Genomic DNA, 23,683 nt, shown 5'->3' on the forward strand with positions numbered 1-23,683 from the left:
ACATCCGCCATAACCATTAAATACAGACTGACTTTATTCTCTATGGGAAGAACAAGGGGAAAGGAGCCTTCAGCCACATAGCCAGACAAAAGTCCAAAGAGCCGGGGACCGGGGAGGCGAGGCGGGAGGAGCGCGGCCACCCTCCTCCGCAGCGGCCCCGGGCCTCAGGGGCTGTGCGAGGGGACAGGGGGTGTCGGGGGCGGGGGGAGGTTTGTGAAGCGGGGGTGCCTGTCTGTCTGTCTGTCTGAGAGCGTGTGAGCAGGTGAGCTCGCAGGGAAGGTGGGGGCATGTGCATATGAGTGTGCTGGGGTGCCGGGAGGTGCACGTGTGCGAGAAGGGATTTTGGGAATGCGAGGAATCCGTGCATTGGAGACGGCGACGCGCGGGTGTGAGCGCTGGCTCTCAAGTTTGCGCGGAACGGAGGGGGAGAGGGGTGTCCTCCCCGGGATGCGAGGTCGTGGATCGCGGGAGGTGTGTGCGCCGCGGGGGCGGGTGAGGAGGGACACGTGTGGAGAGAGAAAGGTGTGAACACGGGGGAGCGGGAGGGGGCTGTGAGGGCTGTGCAGCCGCGACACCTGGTCCTGCGCGCAGGGCGGGGCCGGCCGGGAGCTGCTGGGGGCTGAGAGACACAGTGAGACTTTTGAGAGGCGGCAAACATTGCCGCTTTCCACGCTGACACCTACAATTAGCCCAAAGAAGGCCGTGAATCCTTTACTCCCCGGCCAAGCGAGGGGCAAAGTTAGCGCTGACAGCCAGCTGCCAAGCCTCCCGCGGCTGATACCTTTCGGGCAAGTAAACAACTCGATAGCAACCAGCCTGCTGCTGGCCCCCCGGCTTTTGCGGGGAGCTTCCCCAAAGCCCCACGGCTGTGGTGTTCTTCCTCCCCGGAGGGCTGCCAGAAGCTGAGGGGCTTTGCTCGGGTTTGGGCTGTCTGTGCGATCAGAGAGGGAGCGAGACAAGAGGGGGGACAAGGGGAAGAGATCAGCTCTGGTGAAAGGAGGGGGCGATGGCCCCACTCGTGCTCCGGGAGCCCGCGGGCAGCAGGAAGGAGTGGCTGACCCCAAGCTCGCCTCTCGGAAGGTGGGGGGCGGCGGGCGCTCCCCGTTTCCCGCAGAGATGAGGGCTCTGCTCGCATCTTGCCGCGAAGCTGTCTCCCTAGTTTTTAGCACCCCGCAGGTTCACGGGTACCTTAGCGCAGACTTCTTATTTTTCATTGGTGTGAGGCTTATTTTTTTCACTCTGTTTTTTTTTTTTTTTGTTTGGTTTTTTTTTTTTTTTCAACCAACGAATAAACCTTTCAGCAAAAGGTTTGGTTTTGGTTTATTTATTTTTTTTTTCCTTCTTGTCCTGTTCCCCACCTCGCATATTTCAGTGCAAACCCTCCACTCGCTGCGGCCGTGTTTCCTCCGAGTTGCCCGGGCTGCTCGGGGCTGCGAGCACCCGGTAGGCTCGGTGCTGCGGCGGCCGCGCCCGCTGGAGCCCGGAGCGGCCCCGGGGACCCGACCCGTCCCCGCTCGGCAATCCCTGCCGGGGAGCAGCACCCCGGTCGCGGTGTCCTAGCCCGAATTTACATAAAAGTGCGGTCGCTTTGCATCATCCCTCATCTCTAAAGGGTGCTTGAAGAACTCGAGACACTCTGCAGTCCTAATTAGTGATTTTTGTCCTCTTGTTACGGGGCTCAGCATCTCATGCAAATGAACTCTTCATCGCCGGCACCATTACCCCTGCGCCAGAATTAACTGACTCTTATCTTTAATGATATGCCGCTGAACTTCTCGGAGCCCGGCTAGCTTTTTATCTTGATTACTCTAATCAATAAGAAATGATAGAGTAAAATTATAAACTCTATTGGCTTTTGAATGTTGCCGACAAGCCCTCTAGATGCGCTCCTCTTTCATTGTTATTTATTAAAATGATCTTCAGCTAACTGCGGATGCAAATAGGGAAATGAACCGGCGAAGGGGCCCTGCACGGAGGGATCCCCCCCGCTCCTTGATGGAGCCCCGCCGGGTGGGCTCAGATGGGGGCAGTGGGGCTTTGTAAACAAATAGCTCTTTTTTTACCAGAAGCTCGAGTAAAAAAAAAAAAAAAAAAAAAAAAAAAAAAAAAAAATTAAAACCACTCAAAAAAACCCACCACCCAAACCAAAACAACAACAAACAAAACCACAATCCCCCAAGCTCTCCCCTTCACAACAAAGCAGGACATAAACTTCCCCCTCCTCCCCGAGGCCCGACGCCCTCAGGAGTTGCCTCAGGGCGGGGGCGGGGAGAGGGCAGGCACGGGTGGGAGACGGGGACGTGGCCCTGGCCCGCGGCTTCCCGCGGAGGGAGGACACGAAGAGCCCGATCCTGGCCGGCCTCCCCCCCTCCAAAGGAACCAGAGACAGTGTGCCCTAACCCCTTCCTCTCCGCAAGGTCAGCAAACACCCGCTCCTCGCTGGCGGTAATAGGGGATCAACATTAAAGCAGCGTTAGCCCAAGTCGCCGCGGCGGAGACTTTTCCACAGCCTGATCAGTGCAGGGCTGGCCGGGAATACGACCCGCACTCCGTCGCCCCCTCGCCAGCCCGCTCGGTCCGCCCGAAAACGTCTTTTCTTATCCGTCAGCAATAATTAGATGTCCTTGCAGTGACAGAGGGATGCACGGCACCGGCACTTTGTCTCAGGGGGAAGGAATACGTGGGTATGCGCGCACCCACACACAGAGGCACAGAGAGAGCCAATTTTGTTGCTGCCTTTTCCTCCCCGTCTTTCCTGCCCCCCCCCCCCCCCTCCCGCTTTCTTTCTTCCCCCTCCCTTTTTTGAATCTCATGGAGTGGCACTGATCGGGCCCGGCGGCTGCCCGTGGGTTCCCAGGGCTCCCAGAGCCCGCTCCCCGCCCGCGGCGGGTACAGCCCCTGCGAAGGAATTCGGGCACATCCCGGGCTGGCAGCACGGATCGCTGCTCCGCAGCCGCTCCTCTGTTCCGACCCGCTCCTTCCCTTCCTTCCTTCTTTCCTTCCAACGAGGAGTCAGTTTGCTGTCAGTGCCCGAGATTTTAGCGAAATTATTAGGTGCCTGCGAGGAGAGGGTTTTAGGTGGCAGTTTTCAAGGCTGTCGAACAGAAAAGGATACATTTAGTTTCCTGCATGAAAATGAAACCCCTCTTAAATAAATTTTTAGGGCAGAAACACGTTGGCTCTAATGAGTGGTCTGGGGGCCGTCATTTCGTCCCTCTCTGAGTGGCGGACTTCACGGCATTTCCTAACCCCGGGGCTGAAGTTAACAAATCCCCGTCTCTGCGATCACCCACGGGAGAAATTCTCCATATTTATTTCAACCCGTAGTCTTTAAGCCTGTAGAATACCAACGCCTGCAGAAAATACTTTCCCCCCTGAGGAGTTTAATTACTTCGAATATTTTCAGTATAAACCTGTTCTTATCTCTTAGGGAGACAATTAATCAGAGCGAAGGAAGAGTTGCAATATCCAAGATGGGTTGGACGGATAAATAAAATGAGAGATACCCAAGGGACATTTTTTTTTCTTATATCGGACACATGGTGTTTTTTTTCTAAATATTCAGACGACACACAGGCACATAAAATATGTAATTGGCGTATAATGGAGCAGTACACAGGGGAAGACTAACAAAGTAGTCGTAGGCATGAAAATTGAAGTTGTGTGCCACAAAGACAGACCCTTCCATGGGGGAAGGGCTGAATGTGGCAAAATCATGTAAAAATCTCCGTTCTCAGTAACATCTCGTTATTAGGAATGATGACTAAACCTCTAGGATTATTCTGGACTGTAAGTTATCAAGAGCCCACTAATTTCACATTAAAACCCATTGACTGCAACAGCGTGATTGAAGGGTTTTTAACAATTAACATAATCAGAAAATGAGCGGAGATAATTTTTATTCAACTCATTACTTTTTAATCATGTATTTCTTTTAATTAATATCTTCTCCGTGAAAATAACAAAAAGCCGAGTCCCAAAGCGGCCCCGGGCAGGGGAGGCGACCCCAGCGGCGGCGGCGGGGCGGGCCGGGGGGCTGGGGGCGGCAGGGCCAGGAGGCCCGGGAGAACGGGGCGGGAGGGCGGCATCGCTCCCAAAGCCACCACCGGGGCTGCAGCCACGGCCGCTCCCCAAGACAACCCCTTCCCCATGTCAAATAAAGACGGCTTGTATCGGACTCTCCGACCCCCGTCCCCCTCAAGCCCCCTACCCAAGGGGCGCAGGACAGCCGGGGCATATCCCGGGATCCTCGACGCAGCACCGAGCGAGCTTTCCCCAGCGGCTACCCGCAGCCCTATCCTGCCCAGGAGAAAAGGCTGGGAGGTTTTGGGGTGAGTGGGAGGCCGCCCCCGGCCCCGGGAGTGTTGTCTGTCCGGTCGCTGGTGTCAACAGGTCGCTGCTGCCGCTCAGCCCCACTCCCCTCGGCGCCCACCTCACCTGTGACAGGGGCAGTGTGCCCGGCTCCCGTGTGCGTGAGGCTGTGGAGGGGTCCCGTGTAGGGGTGTGTGCTCGGTTTCACCGGCTCTTGTCCTTTCCTCTGCTGAGTTGTGTAAGCCTGCCCTATGGCCACTTCAGGAGTTGTGAGTAAGGGAACACCTGGCTTGGGAAAAAAGCCCCAAATCTGGTCTCCGTGTTTCTGCGATCCGAAGGAGGAAAGAAAAAAAAAAAAAAAATCACAGCTGCTCTCCAGAGATCTGCGTGGGAGTGAGCTCCGGGGTTTGCCCCAGCACTGTCCTCGCCGAGACAGAGCCGTGAACAAGTGGAAAGGTGCACCTGAAGTCTGTCCATCCATCTGTCCACCCGTCTGGACACTCATGTATCCTCCCCACCACCGCCTGCCCCACGCTGCCCTCCAGTGCGCGGGAGGGCTGCGGGGGGAGAGTCCCACGGGCGGGATCTCCACGGGCCCAGCACCTCGGCACAAGGAGCCGGGCAGGGAGAGCTCCTGCCGCGGGTGCCCGGCTGCTGGACGGAGCTCTCACAGCGCGGGGGCTGGCCCCAGTCGGTGCTGGGGACTCTCCGGTGTGGGTGTGTGTGTGTGTGTGTGGGTGTGTGTGTGTGTGTGTGTGTTCCCGCTTTCACTGCGAGTGAACATGGTGAAAATTCCGTGGGAAATTCCCGGGATAACTCGTTCCTTATTTTCTTAAAGTCATTTGTGGACAAAGGTATGAAGACTGAATAGCTGGAAGACGGTGAGACATCGGTTCACGTAAGACAGTCCCAGACATCCACAAACCCATGCTGCTCAGAAAGGCTTGGCCAATCTGCTGAAGAATTGACAGGTTCATGTTGAGTAATTAACTCCTCTCTTTCAAACACTTCAATTAATACAGTATAGAAAGGCAAGAAAGCCAAATCCTATTATTTTATAGATTCTCACAGCCTAACCTCTCCTCTGCCACTGAAACTTCCCTTCTTGAAAATTTACTTGGGGTCCCTTGTTCCTGGAAGGAACCAGTGTAAATATCCCCTTGAATATGGACTGGAGCTGAATTCTGCCATCCAGAGATTTCACGGTCCTGGCCAGCCTGCCTGCACTGTCCCTGCAGCGAGGTTTGCACAGTCCCTCCTCGCAGAAAAAGGTTGAGTACACAGTATTAGATCAGTTTTAAGACTGGAAATGGGTAGTGAGTTTTATATCTGTTATTGTTGCTGGTTAGTTGTTTAGGTGTTTTTTGGGGGGAGGGGGTGGAATGACCATTTATTAAAATAAAAAACACTCTAAATGGACAAAATAAGTTTGAAAAGACACTATTACAAATAAAACATCCATAAATATCTTCCCAACACTTAAGTTGCATTTACTACATGTGATATTTACAACTGTGACAGTATTTGTTGTTTAAAAAAAAAAAATTATTTAATATGAATTCTGTGTGAATCCTTGGAAGAAGGGAAATTACTTTCAGGTCACAGCAGCAAGCTGGAACAGAAACATGGTGATGAACACTGCAAGGTGTGAAGGCAACTGTTTACAAAATTTCATCCAGTCTTCAGCTGCCTGTAGCATTTTGAAAGTGCCTGTTGGTGCCTGCTATGCATCTGGTACTCAGCATTATGTTTACAGCTTCTTGACCAAAGCACACTCCTTTTCTCACAGGCATACAACCCCGGTGAACTTTGTTGAACAGACTTGAAAAGTCATAAAATAAGAAAATTTGACTCTTTATGGAAACCACAATGGACCAATGCTGGTGACACACCCCAGGTGGGAACAGTGCTTGGCTCTTCCTTAGTTCCTCACATCTCACAGCAGTGTGGCTGTAGCTGGCAGAGGTCCAGTGGGATGCAGACAGAGTGAACTTTGCCTCCTCAGGTGTCTCTGCCAACCCTCTGCCAGAAGCCACCTTGTTGTTACAATAAACTAAAACTGTGCTGAATATTCTTCTTTTTTTCCCTTTCTCAGAATTAACATAGATGGGGAGTACTTCAGGTAAGATTGGAACTCTGTAGGATAATAAATGCTTGCATTCAATACATTACTGAAATAACCTACCACGTTTATACTATCTTCTGTTAATGCTCATCTTACTGTAATCCTTTACTCAGAGAAGAGAGGGAAATATTTTCTAGGAAATTATATTAGTGAATAGATCGTTTTCTACTACTACCACGTTTATACTATCTTCTGTTAATGCTCATCTTACTGTAATCCTTTACTCAGAGAAGAGAGGGAAATATTTTCTAGGAAATTATATTAGTGAATAGATCGTTTTCTACTACTACCACGTTTATACTATCTTCTGTTAATGCTCATCTTACTGTAATCCTTTACTCAGAGAAGAGAGGGAAATATTTTCTAGGAAATTATATTAGTGAATAGATCGTTTTCTACTACCATGTGTAATAGGAAGTGCTGAGGTACAACTCAAAGAAGAGATGTAAAGCAGAAAACTCACCAGGACAAATACATATGGAGACACTTGTAAAAGTATTCTTTCTCCCTTAGCTGATTAGTTCAGATGTTCATGTCAGCTCCTGCAGCACTGCTTCAATCCTGGCCACATAAGTACAGGAGGGAAGGACTCCTGCTTCTGGAGGGTGTCCACCACTGGCTCATCCCAGAAGGGCTGAAACACAAGGAGTGAAACTTGACAAGCAGATCCAAAGTCTGTCAAAGCCCAGCCACTTTCCCTTAAGAGAAATGTTTTAGGCTTGTGCTTTGAGAACTTGATGGAATTCAGTGGAGATATACAAGAAGCAGGAAACAGTCTGCTGGAGAAGAGAGTGGTATGATACCACACTGACCCCAGGGTAACTAAGAGCAAAACTTACCTCACTGGGTACTTCTGACCATGGACAGTCATCCACCCTGCAGTGAGCTATGAAAAGAATATAGCTTTCATATTATGTGTGTTGATCAAGAAGTTATTTGTGGTAATTTTGCTATGATGCTGCTTCTAATCTTTCTGCTGGGTTTTAAACATTGTCTTTAGAAGTCTTTTTTCATACTTTATTTTTCTATACATTAGCTATTTCATTGGTATCATCCTGTTTTACTGACATGAAAAATATCCAGTCTAACACCTCTTTCATTTCATAACGAACTGCACAATTAAGACTTAATTAGATGCATATGAGTAAGAAAATGGCAATGCCACACAGGACCTTAAATGTGGTATCATTCAGTTGCTCAAGTGCAGAATCCTGGAAAAAAAAATCCGAACAAAAAAATACCATCAACTTAGTTCTAGCTGTATCTTTAAAAGCTGGCATGATTGCCATTGACAATTATTGTTTTTCTAGCCATTATTCTAAAAATACAATGCACCTATTTTTTTCCTTTTCCACAGTAAAAACTCTGACAGGTGCATGGAAATTACATTTATCTGTGCTTTGGATTCATAGATAGGATTATATGCAAACATTTAAGGTCTAAGCAAATATCATAGGGCATTACATATGCTTTCTGAAGCTATTATGTTGTTATATGCCTACTGGAAAAAAAAACCAAAAAACCTTCATACAAAGAGGTGGGGTAGCTTTCTCTCTTCAGAAGTGTGCTGGTGCTAAACAGGCAAGAGGGGGTAGCTCATGAATGACCTGTCTCGGTGTTCTCTCTATATTTGTTTGGAAATGGGAAAACTACTGCTGGCTTTCTGGCTTACCACCACAGACCACTTCAGCACCTTCTGATACCCCAGCCCCAGGGACAAAAGAATGTCCAGGGCTCCTCCACCCAGCTAGTTCCAGCTGAAGGTGGAATCCACTAGAGGTGTATCCACTAGAGGCTACAAGAAGAAACTTCAGGTGCTGGTGGATATGGAAAATGGGTCTTGGGCAAGCCTCTGTGGACGGTGACAGTCAGAAAAATAACTGTTGATCCATTGAGGATGTCAAGAGTGGGTCCAGTCTCTCCTGAAGTGAACAGCTAGCAAAAAGGAGGGAGAACTAGGTAGCATATAATCTTAATCCATACTCTGACATGGAGGAGATTAGTGATTCTCTAAAATGAGAATGTGGTGTTTCGGCTGAGGTGAGCTAAGATCCTGTTTCACAATTTTCCACAGAAAAACACACTGCAGTTGATCTGGCTCCATAGACCTAGCCACAGCTCTTTGAAAAACTGTGGTGCTAGGAATGTTTCCTTGTTTCATTTGGCAATTCAGAGACTAAACCAATTTGCAGAACATTCCTAAAAATGCATTCTGTGTGAGGCACTGATACACATTTTCTGTAAGTATAACTCTGAAGAAGTTATAGTTGTGATAGTTTCTTGTCCTTACCCGGAGAATGATGTTCCTGAGTGTGTCTTCACTTTTCCAGAGTCTGATGTTCCCTGACTTCCAAGTGGCTGATGCAACACTATTGGTTCTAAAACCTCCAGGCAGGAATTGGCATTTGATTTGCAAAGACATGGATAGATTTTGGGAGTTTCTGAATCAAGGACTGAAATTACTGTGATTCAACTGATTTTTGTCTTCCTGACTTTTGAGTCCTTTTGCTCATTCTTCATGGTTTAGTGCAGGTGTGACTTTATCTTCTTGCCATGAGGGACGAGGTTTCCATATTATTTGCTATCCACATAGAAAAATAATGCTCCAAATGGACAGTTCGAGCAAGCACAGTGGCTCAGGCTGGTCAGAAATAGTGCAGCTAGAAAAGTCTTTGTCAATCTATTTTAAAAAAAGCTATACAATCTTTTGAAAATAGGAATTGTCTCAGACCAATTCTACAGTATTGCCAAGGTGATTTTGACTTGCAGCTAACCAAAAAATGCCTCAACAGGCTGACAGTACATTTAACATATTTATTTCCTCACAAGTTCAATGTCAAGGGTGTGATGAACATGTGTATGTGCCCTTTATTAATCACATATGTGCTACTGTTTCCTGAACTGCTTTCTGATTCTCTGTAGAATCTGGAAAACAGTAATTTAATCAGGTGACCCACAGTTAGGCTTTGGCATCAGCCACAACCAGGACATGAAGGAGCCGACAATGGCTCCATGAATTAGGAGGGAGGTGCATGACTGTGATGGAGAGCAGGAGGAAAAGCATCTATTACATGTATTCCCTACAGGGCAGGGAATAGATGTAATACACTGGTCCTGTTTTCACGTTGATCTTTGTAATTTTTTGTAATCTTTGCAGTGAAATTAGTCGAGATTAAAAGACATTTTCATTTCTGCAATGCCAGAAACACCTCTCTATGGACAATCTTCTCACCTCCAGCCCTTGTTTCAGATAATGGGTAATCTGTCTCCTGTGCAGCAGTTTTGGCCTAGGAGGCAGAGCCCTTTTTCTCCTTTTTTCCTGCCCTCTGAGCTGCTGCCTGCCTCAGTCTCCCTTATAGAGGCCATTGCACTCCCCAAGCACCCAGCCTTACAGTCAACCCTGACTCCTTTCACTCTTAGTCATCACTTAATTTTCTGGCACTGCCTTGACATTTGTGGTCTGCTCCTCTTTTTCCAGCCCTCTGGTGTAAAGGTTTTATCCAAGTCATCATCCTTCAAAGATAACAAGAAAACTTGAAAAAATAGTTTGTTTTTCCAGCTCACAGTGGCATAACTCAGGAGAAAGACTACTGACAGAAACAGGGAGACTGATAATCAGAGGGGGAAAATAGGTTCACACCTTCAAACTGTTCATTTTGCCTGGCTCACACTGCCATCTCCTCAGATCCAGCAAGATGGCATAGGAAATCAATACTCATTTTCTGTGTTCAATTTCTGCATTTTAAAGGTAAGTTTTTTTTCCTTCTGCAGAATAATGCTCTTGCCTGTAGTCAGGGCAGGTATTGAAACACTTGAATGTGTTTTCAAAAATAATTTGGTATACCCACACAAGATTTTTGATATTCTTCAATATTTCTGAGATTTGCTGGCCAAGGCTGAATCCTGCTTGTGAGTATAACCCTTTTGATAAGGTCGAGCATAAAGGTAATGGCACCAAGTCTACAACAAAATTAACTGAACGAGCTTGACAACCGAGTTCTCGGTGTAAATGCCTGTTTCTGCTTGGTAACTAAATTTATCTATTACCAGAGAACTACGCCTTCTTCAAGCCCAGTTCTGAACCACAGCTGAAAAATTAGTGACTTTTAAACTTTTTGCTTTGTAGTGTCACGTTTATTTTTGATAAAAAGGAGAAGCACTTAGTGACCAAACATCTTCCTTACTGATCTGCAGCAACTGGTTACACCTCAGAGATCTCATCTGAAGCTCTCGAACCTTTTTTTTCCTTTATTCTTCCCCCTTCCCTTTTTCTTTTTAAAATTTTTTCTTTCTCATTTTTTCCCCTCTCCCAGTCTAGTTTTCACACGCAGGAAGAACGCATTATCTCACAGGAGAATATGGAAGTCCCTTAGACGTGGGAAAGCGCATCTCTCTCGACCCGCGCGATGAAGGCGCAGCTCTGCCCCCGCCAGCCGGTCCCTCCCGGTGCCCGCAGACCCACGCCGGCGACAGCCCCGGTGAGGATGCCGAGAGCTGGCCTGGGGCGTGTTTGCACCGCTCCCCCGGGGTGCAGCTGCTGTCGGGGCGGTGTGGGACAGGCCGAGGTCCCTTTGCAGCCCCGCGGCCCCTCGGTGGGGCGATGCGCGGGAGTGCTGCTGCCCTCTCCCGGGGGATGCGGACCGCCCGGCCGAGCCGCCCCCGCCCTGCCCCGGGCAGGCACCCCTCTCTGTGGGGACACCCCTCTGCGGGGACACCCCTATCTGCGGGGACACCCCTCTCTGCGGGGACACCCCTCTGCGGGGACACCCCTCTCTGCGGGGACATCCCTCTGCGGGGACACCCCTATCTGCGGGGACATCCCTCTGCGGGGACATCCCTCTTCGGGGACACCCCTATCTGCGGGGACATCCCTCTGCGGGGACACCCCTCTCTGCGGGGACACCCCTCTGTGGGGACACCCCTCTGCGGGGACACCCCTCTCTGCGGGGACATCCCTCTGCGAGGACACCCCTCTCTGCGGGGACACCCCTCTGCGGGGACACCCCTCTCTGGGGGGACACCCCTCTGCGGGGACACCCCTCTCTGGGGGGACACCCCTCTCTGCGGGGACACCCCTCTGCGGGGACACCCCTATCTGCGGGGACACCCCTCTCTGCGGGGACGCTCCCGGCTCGGGCAAACGGGGCTGTCTGGACTCCGGCTGGCCCGAGGGTGGCTTAGGGGCGGCAAGCAGCCCCTGTTCCCGTCTCCGGGCTGCGGGTGCCGGCTTGGTGCAGGCAGCGCCGCCGCCCCAGGGTTTTTCGGTGCTTTGGCTGCACCTCCGCACCACGAAAGGGTGACAATCTTCTGTTGCCAGGGCCACCTGGGCACACGCGTCCGGCTAAGCAGCCTCAGGCTTCCACCTGCTAGATGCGGTCCCCAAAGCAGCAGGCGCTGTGCGGGAAGGTACTGCCTGGCCCTGGAGAAAACGTCGGCGGGACTTGCCTTGAGCCTGGGCAGCAAGGCTCAGGAAAGGTCTGGCACCCAAACCAAGGCCCTTGCCCTGGTCATCTGCAAGTACAGACAGCGTGGTACATTTTTGACCACACTGACACATTTGTCTGTGTCATACTCATGACGTGGTTTTCATTTGTTTCATTCACTACTTTAAAAGCCAGCTCTTCAGAGCTGAGGCATCCAGGACACTCAGAGGACAACTCTCTGTTGTGTGCTCCTTGCCTGTTGATAGCATCTGTATCACCACCTTTACTTCTGTGTTTTCACAAATCTGTCTTGGGTATTTCCATGTGTGACATTTATGCATGACTGGCGCAAGCCGGCATCAAGTGGGCCAGGTGACACGATGCTGGTGGAGCTGGCTACAACTGGTTGCTCTGGAAGCCACTTCAAACACTCCTGGGCTCCCAGCAGCTCCAAATCTGTCACAGCACCGTGTGCCACCACCGCTGCCTCTTAATCGACTGCAAAAAACCAGCCCCAAGCAGGGGCCATTCCTGCTTGGCTCTGTTATTCCCGAAGGCACCATGCTATGGGAATCGCGGGCTCTCCATCTCTCTGATGTGTGCCTTACCAAAGGGCTACAAACACCAGACTCGGTGAGAAGCCCGTGGAAGCGGCTGGAAAGAGCTTGAGTTCGAAGGAAGGGGCACGGGGTCAAGGTCCTGCCAGACAGAGTTATCCGATAGCCTGGCACTTCAACCCCGCGAGGGGCTACCCACAGATCTACTCACTCCTCCCGCTCCCAGAGGAGTTTTCCTTTGGTGGCTGCGGTTTTATTCAGAGTCTGCCACGGGAAGTTTGGAGCCAGATAACAGCCAAGGTGTCCAGCTTCAGATAAAACGTGGGAAATAATTTGTTTGCACAAAGTTGCAGTTTATTTCTCCGTCATAATTTCTTTCTCTGTTTGGGGGATTTTTTTTACCCTTAAATTTCTGCTGTATTTGAGTATATTTTAAATCACTTCCCACACGACAGATACTCTTAAAATCCCTTCTCGGGTGAAGAGAGTATGACCTGGATGAAATCGCGTTCCCCTCGGAGCAGGATGCGTCCGAGGCAGGTGCATCCCGCGGGCACAAGCACAGCTCGCACACACTCCGGGCCCTGGGGACACCTCGGCGCCGTGTCCCGGGATGGGCCCGGGATGGGTCCGGGATGGGCCCGGGATGGGTCCGGGACGCGCTCCCGCCCGGCCCCGCCCCTGGCCCCGCCCCCGCCTCTCAGCAGCCAATCAGCGGCGGCGCCCCGGGGCGCGGGCCGGCTCTTTCCCGGCGCGGCGCTTCCGGTTCCTCGGCGCGGCCGCCATGGCGCCGCCGCGGTCTGCGTGCCGGGCGCTGCTGCCGGCGCTGGCGCTCGCCCTGCTCGGCCTCGCCGCCGCCGCGGGGCCGCGCCAGACCCCGCCGCTGGAGCTGGCGCAGGAGCTGGCGGAGGAGCTGTGGAGCGCGGGGCTGCCCGGCGACCTGCCCGAGCTGGAGCCCGAGTGCCGCAGCCTCCTGGGCGCCTTCGCGGAGGGCAGCGCGGCGCTGACGGGCTGCCTGGGCCGGCGCGCCCGCCCGGTGCGGCTGTGCCAGGGCTGCCACGGCCACTACCGCCGCCTGCTCGCACAGTACGGCAGCATCGCCCGCGCCGTCGGGGTGCGTCCGTGGGCCGGGGGGGTGCGTGGCTGCCGGGGCGGGCTGGGGGCCTGGCCCCTTTCCGGGAGGCTGGCAGGCCTGTGGGCACGGCAGGTGCCGAGGGATCCTCGGGAAGGCGGGCTGGAAGGCTCGCTGCGGTGCGCAGGGCAGTTTGGCAGAGGCTGGGCGTGTTTGGGGAGCGCCGCTGCCAGATTCGGCCGCCTCCTTCTGCTCCGCTGTGGCACGGTCCGTGCCGCCCGCTCTGGCGTGGCTGGGGCGAGTGGCTCCACCTGCAGAGAAAGCGGTGCGAGTGGAAAAACTTGAGTTGTTCTTGCTGATGTAGCAATGGCTAAAGCAGTGCTCCGGCTCACAGGTTGTATGGGCACTAACGGGGAGCGCTGCTAGAGCTTAGCTGCCTGGCACTTCCCGGAAAATGGATGGCCTGTGAAGCTGTGGCGAGTGAGGCACACCATCCTTTGAGGAGCCGTGTCACAGTGTTCTCGGCTCCAAAGCTGATGGGAGAGTGTGTAGAAAGCCTGAGCACTGGCAGGGGTCAGCGACTCTACTGCTGGTGCTGGGTCTTCTGTTTACATCCTCCATCGAGCTGATCCATTTGTAAAAGTTAGTTCCGGGGATAATGTGACGATGACATTAGTGAATCAGACAAAAGGACCTTTGTTCTTTGATGATGGCTAAAAGTGGGTGCCCTGGTAAGAGAACAGACAGAGTAAGTTTATATGGTGAATGTACCTTGGATTGTGCTTTCAGCCTTGGGATTTCTGAATCCCAAGATTTAGAATTGCCATTGATGAGAAAAATCTGTTGCTTTTTAAGCCTAGGCAATAAAGGTGCCACAGTGGCCTGTGAACCATTTCACTGCACAGGTTACTGTCATTAGAGAAGTATCAGTGTTGCTTTTGGGTAGTGTTTTGGATTGTTTTCCTATTTCTCCTCACTACACCAGTGCTTGTATAGGAAGAATGCATGCATTTCCCCTGGTAATTGTCCTCTCCAGGGCAAATATATAGCCGGTGGTCTCTTGATTTAGTTTGCAAACTTGTGGTCTGTTTGTTTCTTTTATGGAAACTATTTCACACCAGTGACTAGGTAGTGTGAAAGTGAGAAATGTAATGTGTAATTCTCTTGGGTACATTTACCATGATATTTTGGCTAGGATTAAGTAGCCAGATGTATTGTGGTACTTAGAATATGTATGAGCTCATTGCAGCTGCTGTGCTTGAGTACTAGCAGCCTGGGAGGACTTGTTCACTACGTGGTCTGGAAGGCACTTCTGTTGGCTTTCCTTCTATGTGTGGATTAACTAACTAGGTGAATAAAGGAGGTGGCCTCTTGCAACCTCACTCCCTGGTTACAATTAATCAGGTATCTGATGTTTCCATCTTAACAGTAGTTAAGAGTGCAGTGTGACAGGAGCAGGCTGGTTTGAGTTTTGGACATCTCTGAAATATAAATCCTCCTCATCAGGCTAATTAAAGAATCAATTAGGCAAACTTTATTTAAGGAATTATTTGGGTCTGTGTGATTCAGTTTTGGTAAAAGTGCTTTTTCCTACTCATGAGCCCAGGTGGTGAGGAAGATTCACAGCCTTTGTGAAGCAACCAGAGTTTCCTGCATAAACAACATTCTTGCATATCTGTAACTTAGTAGAAATGAAAGCAGGCAAGTGTGGGAGTTACCAGATGTGGCAATATTTGACTTCTGCAACTGAGCCTCCAGGAGAAAGTTCTTATTTAACCTCCCCTTCCCATTTTAACAAAGAGAGGCAAAAACTGGATCTCTTGTAAAGCACTGTAACGAACAAATTTCTCATGAAAGAGATTTTTTTCTGTGTCCCACATCACTTATCAAAGAGGCTTTTGGCAGCCTTGGCAATTTTGAGAAGCGCTTAAGTCAATTTAGCAGCCAGACACCAGGAGCTAGAGCACAGGAGTCAGCTGACTGGTGGTCACGGTTCTGTATCTGAATTCTGATCAGAATACTTCCTGTTTGTTCTGCAGCTGCTTTTACACTCACTGTGTGTTTTTGAGCTTGGTCCAGAGAATAAGTTGTGGTAAAAGTTGGGCAGAGCCTGCTTTGAGGGTGGGGGTGGTCACTAAGACAGATTGAGCTTGGTGCCTGTGTCTGGGGAGGGTGAGAGCTTGCCCTGCACATATGTTTGGGTGCGTGAGCACAGGCACTGCTCCACAGAGGACTCTGTTCCTGGTGTTGCTGCACTGGGAGAAGTTTGCTGCTGGTGCAGCAGCTTTGGAGGCTGTTTCTGTTTGGGTTTGGTTTGTTTGAGGCCAGTCTGCTGGTTCAGCTGCCTCAACTATTCCTTTTGTCTAATGAGAACAACCCTGACCCCTTCTCTGACTGCACATGCCTTGAGCTGGCTCCTGGGGCTGCAGCCCAGGAATGGATGAATGTGAACCACCTGGCAGAGGAGGTCTTGTCTGTGTGCTTGTTTCTTTTTTTTTCCTGTGTATTTTTTACTGACTCGCATGCAGCCCTGGTAGACCTGCAGGGATTGTGTGCAGTAAGATGTGTTGCTCACAGTATGAATTGGAGAATCAAAAAATTTTTGTTCCGTCACTTCTGCTCTGCCTTTTCCAGAAATATCAATGTGATGTGTTGTTTTAGATGTGCTTGTGTAAAATACATTTCAGAAATTCCCCTTTGTATTTTTAACGCTTGTTTGTGTCCTTTCTTCTTTGCTTTTATTTCTAGAATTCCTCTGAGAGCCACAATTGTGCCAAAAGCATCTTGACCTCAGACAGGCTGCAGATAGTTGTGACCCTTTCAGAGTTCTTCAATGAAACCTGGGAGGCAGCCAACTGCGCAAGTATGTGACTCATTCTGTAGCTCTCATGCTACTGTGATGCTACTGTAGCCCCTAAAATGTGCACAGATCAGAATTGTGTATGTTTGTTTGAATACAGCCAGTAGGTAAGACACAAGTCGTGAACTACAGTCACTCCGAAAGTGTTTTCTCTTGTAAGGGCCAAAATCTGAGGGCAGTAGTCTGTCAGAAAACTACCGATGATGCTTACTACTTTCAGAAGGATTTCCTAGGATGTTGGCTTGCTTTCATGGTGCTGTTGCTGAACTCCTAAATTCCTCAAATAATGTTGTTTTTAAAGGTCTGGCTGATTAGAGCATCTGAAGTAGGCTAGCATGGATGGAAGCAGTAACATAGGGTTGAGCCCATGACTAGAAGGAAAGCCCCAGAGCTTCTGTCAAAGCTGGTAAAAAGCTCAGCTATTTTCTTAAAGAACAATAATTACACTGTGATTTCTACTGTTGTGTTCATGGTCTAGCTGTTTCCTGGGTGCTCACCATTTCATCTCTGCTGATGGCGCTTCTGCTTCCACAAAATGGCTGTTACTGTTGCTGGGCAAAGCTGGATTTCTGGGCTGGGAAATAACAGTAATGTCTTGTTTTATCTTGAAATCCAAAGATAATTCAGTCCCCCTCTTCAGAAAGCTCTTGATGATAGTCTTCATCTTTCACTTAATCAAGGCCAATTAATTCTGAAATGTGTTCTCGATGAACCATTAGGTCAGCAGGTCTGAGTTATCAGTGGCAGGCAGATAAGGAAACTGCAGTGTTGACTAGACCTATCCTTTCTGGTTGAGAGCTCTTTTTGCAGGAGTAGAGTGTCTGGGGCTTGCTGGCTGCAGAAATGTTAGAAATGAAAATATCCCAATGTTTTTCTTTCTTTTATACAGATTGTTTAAAGAATAACAGTGAGGGATTATCAAATTCTACTGAAGAATTCCTGGATTTATTCAATAAATCTCTGACATGTTTTGAACATAACCTTCAGGTATTTATGCTCTGTATTTAGGAGAAGCACTAAATCCTCTAACTGATACCAAGATTTTATTTATGCTGAATAAACTACAGATGCAGACTAGGCAAATAAACTGCTGCTGAGTTTGTGAATTGTAGGCAGATAAATCCATGATCGGTAAAATGCAGTTGTTTACAGACTGAGTGCCTGAAATTAATTCTAATTGATACTCACCTTGACTTCATTTTGTCTGTAATTGCAATGCTACTTCACATCAAAATTTCTGAATTCACAATAGTTGATAATTACATAGTAAAAACCAGCATGGCTGCGTGCACTTGCTTTGTAGAATTGTTGTCTTTTTTATGTAGAAATTCAGTCTTTAAGTATCCTTTTGATAATATGGACTAGCTCAGAAGTACCAGACACCTTTAATTCTTGTAGCATTTCTTTTGACTGTTAAAATTTCTCGTGGTTAAAGGTTGGCCATATTGCAAAGACAATATAACTTCCTTAGTAAAATAAATATGGTAATTGTCTTCAGAGAAAATGCCATATATAGCCTAAGAAACTGCATATTCTACTTCAGTCAGAAGCTGGCCAGATTTCAGGATCATTCAGTAGTGAAATGAGTTTACTTCAATGGGCATGGGATAATCTTTGAGGATATGGTCTGCTTCTTTATTAATGCTTTGTAGGAAATGTGCCTTTATAGGCCTTGGTCAGGAACAGTGTGGACTGGCCTATTGAAAACCTCAAGTGATTGAACTAGAACTTAGCCCAGTGGTCAGTGGGTAGCTGGTACAGCCATTATTGGGCTGAAATATCTTCAGAGATTGTAGTTTTGTTTTCAAGTGTCCTGTATTGCATTCATGGAGTGGTGAAGGCCACAGATGGAAAGGATTGCTTGGTATGGCACAGCATGTCCCTGTCAGTGTCAGCAGTAGCAAATCAAACCAATTTTTTGTGTAATGCCTTAAACTGTCATTCATTTGGAGTTTTATAACCCTAGGGGCAAGGCATTGATCTGTCACCAAATAACTACACAGAAGTGTGCAAAAACTGCAACGAAACCTACACAAAATTGAATGATCTGTATAACCACTTGCAGAGGATGAACAGGCAAGGTGGTGAATCTGCACACTCTGCACACTTGTGTATTGACGTGGAAGATGCAGTAAGTGTTTGTTAATACACTTTATTAATCCAAGCCATTTGTACTTTTCATACTAGGATTGCTTTTTCCTTTGTGCAGGAAGCAGTAGGGGCAGCAGTGCCTTTGGCAGGCTGGTGTCCCATGGTGGGAGGTGTTTGGTGGGGCTGTCCTGCGAGGTCCTTGGGGAGTGCTGCAGGAGTGTGACTGAAGCTCCTGATCTCCTGAGCCCATCCCAGTTTGAATAGCTGCACTTTCATTTCTTTTTACTGTGAAGGAGATGGATTAAAAAAAAAAAATAAATCTCTTAATCTTCTGGCTTTTAATGTGAGGCTTTAGTGCTATTGTTCTAGCTGGTATGTTAATTGATTCCTTATTACAGTAGCTGTTTGTAGGGATCCTCAGCATTGATGACATATGTTTGGAAAAAGCTTTGGTATATTGTGGGGTTGAATTGACTGGGCTGAAGGAGTGCTCATCAAAAATATTGGATTAGCCCTGTCCCCACAGATTAACTGTGAGCTCTCTGGGAAACAGGCATGCAGCAGTGTCTACTTGTATCTGAGTACAGTTATGTTTTTGAAGCTTATAAAAGTTTTGATGAAATCTTGGCTCTATCTAAATAGTTTGTTTCAACATTTCCAGCTATTTGCTTGCTTTTGGGGGGAGATCTGTTCAAGTGCAATTTTCTGAGATGATACTTGAAGACTTGCATGTCTTGAGGCCTGAGTGTTTGCCATGCCATGCTGCACAGACAAAATGCATGTGCTTGCTTTCATGGTTTGCTTCTCTTTTCCTTTTAGATGAACATCACTCGGAAGCTTTGGAGCAGGACTTTCAACTGTTCTCTTCCCTGCAGTGATACAGTCCCAGTGATTGCAGTTTCATCCTTTATCCTCTTCCTACCTATTGTTTTTTATCTTAGTAGCTTCCTTCACTCAAAGCAGAAGAAACGGATACTCATTTTGCGTAAGTGGTGGTGTTGGCATTTCACTGTTGGATTGGGAGGTGCCAGGGATTTGCTTGGCTCTTGTGGGAGAGGAGGCCCAGCCAGATCTGCCTGCAGCTGTGCTGACGGCGCTAATAGCAACTATTAGTCTGCTGCTGTCCCCTGAAGAAGGGTAGTAAAGAGCTTCAGCCATATCTTTTCATTAAAGTTTCTGGACGTGAACAGAAAGCTGTTTGCAAGTCTGTGTCGGATAAATAGAGGGAGTGGAGAGACTAGTTTTGTGGAATTCTTTGTGTTTAATTTTCATGTAATTTTTCCCTTTCTAGCCAAGCGCATCCAGTCAAATGCCAATCTTGTGAACATCCAAGAAAAATACAGCTGAGCTGCAAAACAAATCCTGAGAGCTGCTGCTGGTATACAGTGGGTACAATTGTGTTGGAATGAGGCCGGCACAAAAGAGGAGTTAATTATGGTTTAGTGTAATGATACAGAGCAACACAAGTTAAACAAAATGCTGTCTGACTTCTAAGCGAGGAGATTAACAAACATGACAAGGCAGGGCTGTGTGACACTGTATGGACTCTGGTTTTGAAAAATATGTGGGGTTTTTTTTTTCAGTCTTGGGCTGAAGCTGTGTTTTTCTGTTCCTAAGCTTTTGTACTTCACATCAGTAGAATAGCTACACTTTCCTTGTATGGTATTTTCCTATATTTGTTTATTTTTGAGGGGATTTTGATAGACAAAATTTCAAATAATGTTTTATGTTTCTGCTTAAAACATTATTTTTAGTTCCACGTAATACTCAGACTAGGGATGGAAGGAACCCTTTAAAAAAGTTCCCATCTTTCCTATACCACTGAAAAGTCATGCTGCTGGCAACTGTTAAAAAAGAGGCATGAATTATGCAGAGAGAGTGGTAATATATAGTGTCTAAAATGGCAACAAAAGCAGCACAACTGCCAGTGCTGGACTTGAGTAGTAATCGTTGATGGCTACAGTATTCTGTTTTCTCTAAAACTGGTGGCATGTTTAGTCTTTTGCACACTTTAACCGCTAAAATTGTTGCTTTTCAAATCTTACATTTTCAGAAGCTAATTTTACATACCTGCTTGTGTAACAAAGTTTCACTCCTTTTATTTTGCCATTTCCTTTCCTTTTTAATTCTAACATTTTTGATGTTTTGTTTGTTTTTGTAGAGGAGAAGTGAGGTAAAGTCAAGTCACTGGAGATGCTGAATTTACTGGTCTAGAGCTTGCTGTGGCTTAATACAGAGGTGTTTACAGGAACTTTGTGGGGTAAAAGTTGTGTTTTCTAGGTATCTGTTTTAGCAGTAAGTGAACTGGCGGGTTCTCTGACTTAAAAACCATTCTGAAGAACAAGAATATACTGTTAGGAATTGGTGACTTTCAAGAAATAGTTTTAAAATGTTATTCCTGTGAAATGGATGGATGTAAACAAATTCAGACTTTGAGAACTCCAAAGCTGATGGAGAAATTTGTGCAATAACTGCAGGTATGGGTGATGCTGCTCTCAGCACCAAATTATGGGCACAATTTGATGGCTGCAACAATAGTGGCAGTTCAGTTTGTTTATTGTATTTCTGATTTGGGAGAGTGGTAGTGTTTAAATTATTTATAACTGTACCTGAGGTTAATGAATGCCAGAGCCTTTGCTCCAATTTTTCAATGTATTTTCTAACCTGGAGATAAAAAAGAATGGTTATTACAGCTAAAAAAAAATTAAATTTCTCTTGGATCTGTGTCTGTGTAAAAATACCCCATGAAATAGTTGTATTTGATTTGGTTTGGAGCCTATAATGTTGAATTTTTCCTTTGCACTAAGGCTCAAATAAATATATAACAGTGTAACAAAAACAGTCCTAAAGCTCTTCAAGTAATTTGTTTTATTAATAATTTTATTTGTTATTTTTGTTCTGTTAGGACATGCTGTTGGTTTTGAAGTCAAGCTTAACAAGTTTATTAAACAATATATTTAATAATTAGTAAAATACTGTGTTAGCAACTGGTCCCAGCTGCCTGATTGCCTTTTTGTGTTTTATCAGAAAGCAGTATCTGTGTAACATGTGAATTACTAGATCAGGAATCACTTTGTTTTAGGTAGTTAACAACAATGATAGAAAAATGTGTTTCTCTTGTGTAACAGTACCTTCATTCCGCTGGGAGGGGCATGCTGCCTTTTAAGAAAAAAAAGTATTTTTTATATCTATTATTCTTAAACTTCAACATTCTGGTACTTATTCAGCTGCCTGCTCTAATAGCATTACATTGATTTGGGACATCATATGATTGAGAGCTGTTCAAAGGAATCTTTCATTCGTGCAGATAAAGCCAGTTTGTATGTGCAGCATTTCAGAATGACAGCTTTTATACTGTAAGCGGTGGCTTTTTGAGCACATTCATGTTAAATAGGTCTGAAAGTCATTACTTTTGGATATGGTGGTTAAGCACTTTAAAAAAAATCAGCTTTTCTTATTTTCCTGGCTTCTAAGCCAAACGGAAATACTCATGTGACTTTTGTTGGTTTTGATTTTAAAGCAGCAGCAAAGTTTACACTTGAGATTTTTAATGTTAAATCTACTATTTTCTCCTTTTTCTCCTCCCCACCCCAACTTCCTATTGTGAACTTTCTTTACACAGTGTTATATTTTTGGTAGGATATTTAATATATAAATTGATTGGATTATCTTTATACTCTATTTGCTAGAGAAATGTGGAAGCAAAGACTGTTGAAAAAGAAATAGAATTTTTTTTTTGCTGCTAGTCTTTCATCTTTATTTTTTGCCTTTTTCGTATTATATGTATTAAAAAGCATAAACTTTGAAATGCTGGTTGGGTTTTTTCAGTAGAATTAAAGATTTCTTACTGTGGGGGCGGGGGGCAGCACTTTGATTCATATTTATACTTACTAGGAAACCCCTGAATGTGCAAAGTCAGCTCTAATAAAGATTGTCACTAAACAGTGAATAGTGTGGTTACTTAATTGCTTCATTAATAGTAGTTTTATACTCCTCCTTTTCTGGGCTTGTGTTCAGAAGCACCTGCTTATTATTCTTCATTATGCTGTTTGCAGGACAGCAGCATCAGAAAGGTTTTTTTTCAAAGCAGTGCTGTGCTGAATTACAGAACAGCAGCTGCTGAGAGGGTGGAATTTCAGCCCTGTCAAAGCCTCCTGAAGTCTATGGAAAGGCTTGTGTTAGCTGCAACTGTACAGAAGTAAGGCTGGTGGGGATAACTTGCTGTCTTTGTGGGGAGGCTTTTGGCTGCCTGCACCAGCCCCTTAGAGCTTCTGCAGGCACGATGCTGGATCGCTGCTGGGCTGCAAGGTTTAACAGCAGCAGCGCAGTGCCTCACCATGGAGAGGGTGGGGTGGCTCACCTGATGGCAGGAGCCCGCTGCTCTAGTGCTGCAATTTGCAAAGGCACATTTAAGTCTTGTCCCTTGCAAGGGACGTCCAGGAAGGTGGGGGGAATTGCAATGTCTGTGTGGTTCTAGCTGCTTGTATGGTCAGAAGAGAAACTTGAAAGGGAATCTGCATGAAAGAAGGGCAAATGGGAAGAATAGAGGATTTAATTGATGGGTGGAGCAGAGGTTCAGACATGGGGGTCTGTAAGCACACACAGGGGAGGCTGCTGAAGTGCACAGGTAGTTGGAAGATGCTGAGAAAAGAGGGTATGAATGAGACCTTGATGGCAGCTGAGCTGGAAGGGGGATGCTCTGGCCTCTTGGTGGAAGCAAGGCTGGGGACTGCTGTGTGCAGTGCAGCTGAGCTTGAGCCCTGCACTGGTCTGTGGTGGGGGGCCTGCATGGTCAGAACTGGGAGTGAGTAGTAGGATGACAACAGAGACTTGCTTCTGAGTTAAATGCAACTGCTTTCTTCTGGGTGTGGTGATATTGAAATAATCCTAGTTCAAAGGTTCCTTAAAGCTCCTTATTCTGTTTTCAGCTGAGTGAGGACTCCTGTTTAGCACTAAACAAAGAACTTTTTTTAAAAAAACTAAACATAGATTTTTTTTTTTTTTTTTGTGTAATGGCTTCTTTGTACATCTTCATTAAATAATCACAAAATGGCTTTAGTTTCCTAATGTTTTGTTTCTGGTGCATTCTGCCCAGTTAATCAAGCACTGTCAAATCTTGTGTTTCTGCTAATTTTTACCTTGGTTTTCATGCCATGAATATAGAGTTCCTCTGGAATGATAAGCTGTGTGATTAGCAAAATCACTGTACTCTAATCAGAATGTATGGGTAACTTATTTTTTCTT

The 23,683-nt window shown here is 47.1% G+C and overlaps 1 protein-coding gene across 2 annotated transcripts; it reads left to right on the plus strand.

Moving 5' to 3' along the window:
• The first annotated feature begins 13,200 nt into the window (after window positions 1-13,200).
• OSTM1 (osteoclastogenesis associated transmembrane protein 1) lies at window positions 13,201-22,388 on the plus strand. 2 transcript variants are annotated; one of them, XM_021553787.2, is made up of 7 exons: window positions 13,201-13,530; window positions 16,237-16,351; window positions 17,238-17,335; window positions 18,315-18,479; window positions 19,259-19,424; window positions 19,731-19,824; window positions 20,601-22,388. In XM_021553787.2, exons 1-6 carry the CDS (start codon window positions 13,201-13,203, stop codon window positions 19,784-19,786), a joined length of 930 nt encoding a protein of 309 aa, XP_021409462.1. In that variant the 3' UTR covers window positions 19,787-19,824; window positions 20,601-22,388. The 2 variants fall into 2 exon arrangements, with proteins under 2 accessions (XP_021409462.1, XP_077638405.1); XM_077782279.1 differs by having other exon boundaries at window positions 19,731-22,388.
• The last annotated feature ends 1,295 nt before the right edge of the window (window positions 22,389-23,683 follow it).

Source organism: Lonchura striata, chromosome 3 (assembly GCF_046129695.1).
Source record: "Lonchura striata isolate bLonStr1 chromosome 3, bLonStr1.mat, whole genome shotgun sequence".
In the NCBI taxonomy this organism is placed as follows: domain Eukaryota; kingdom Metazoa; phylum Chordata; class Aves; order Passeriformes; family Estrildidae; genus Lonchura; species Lonchura striata.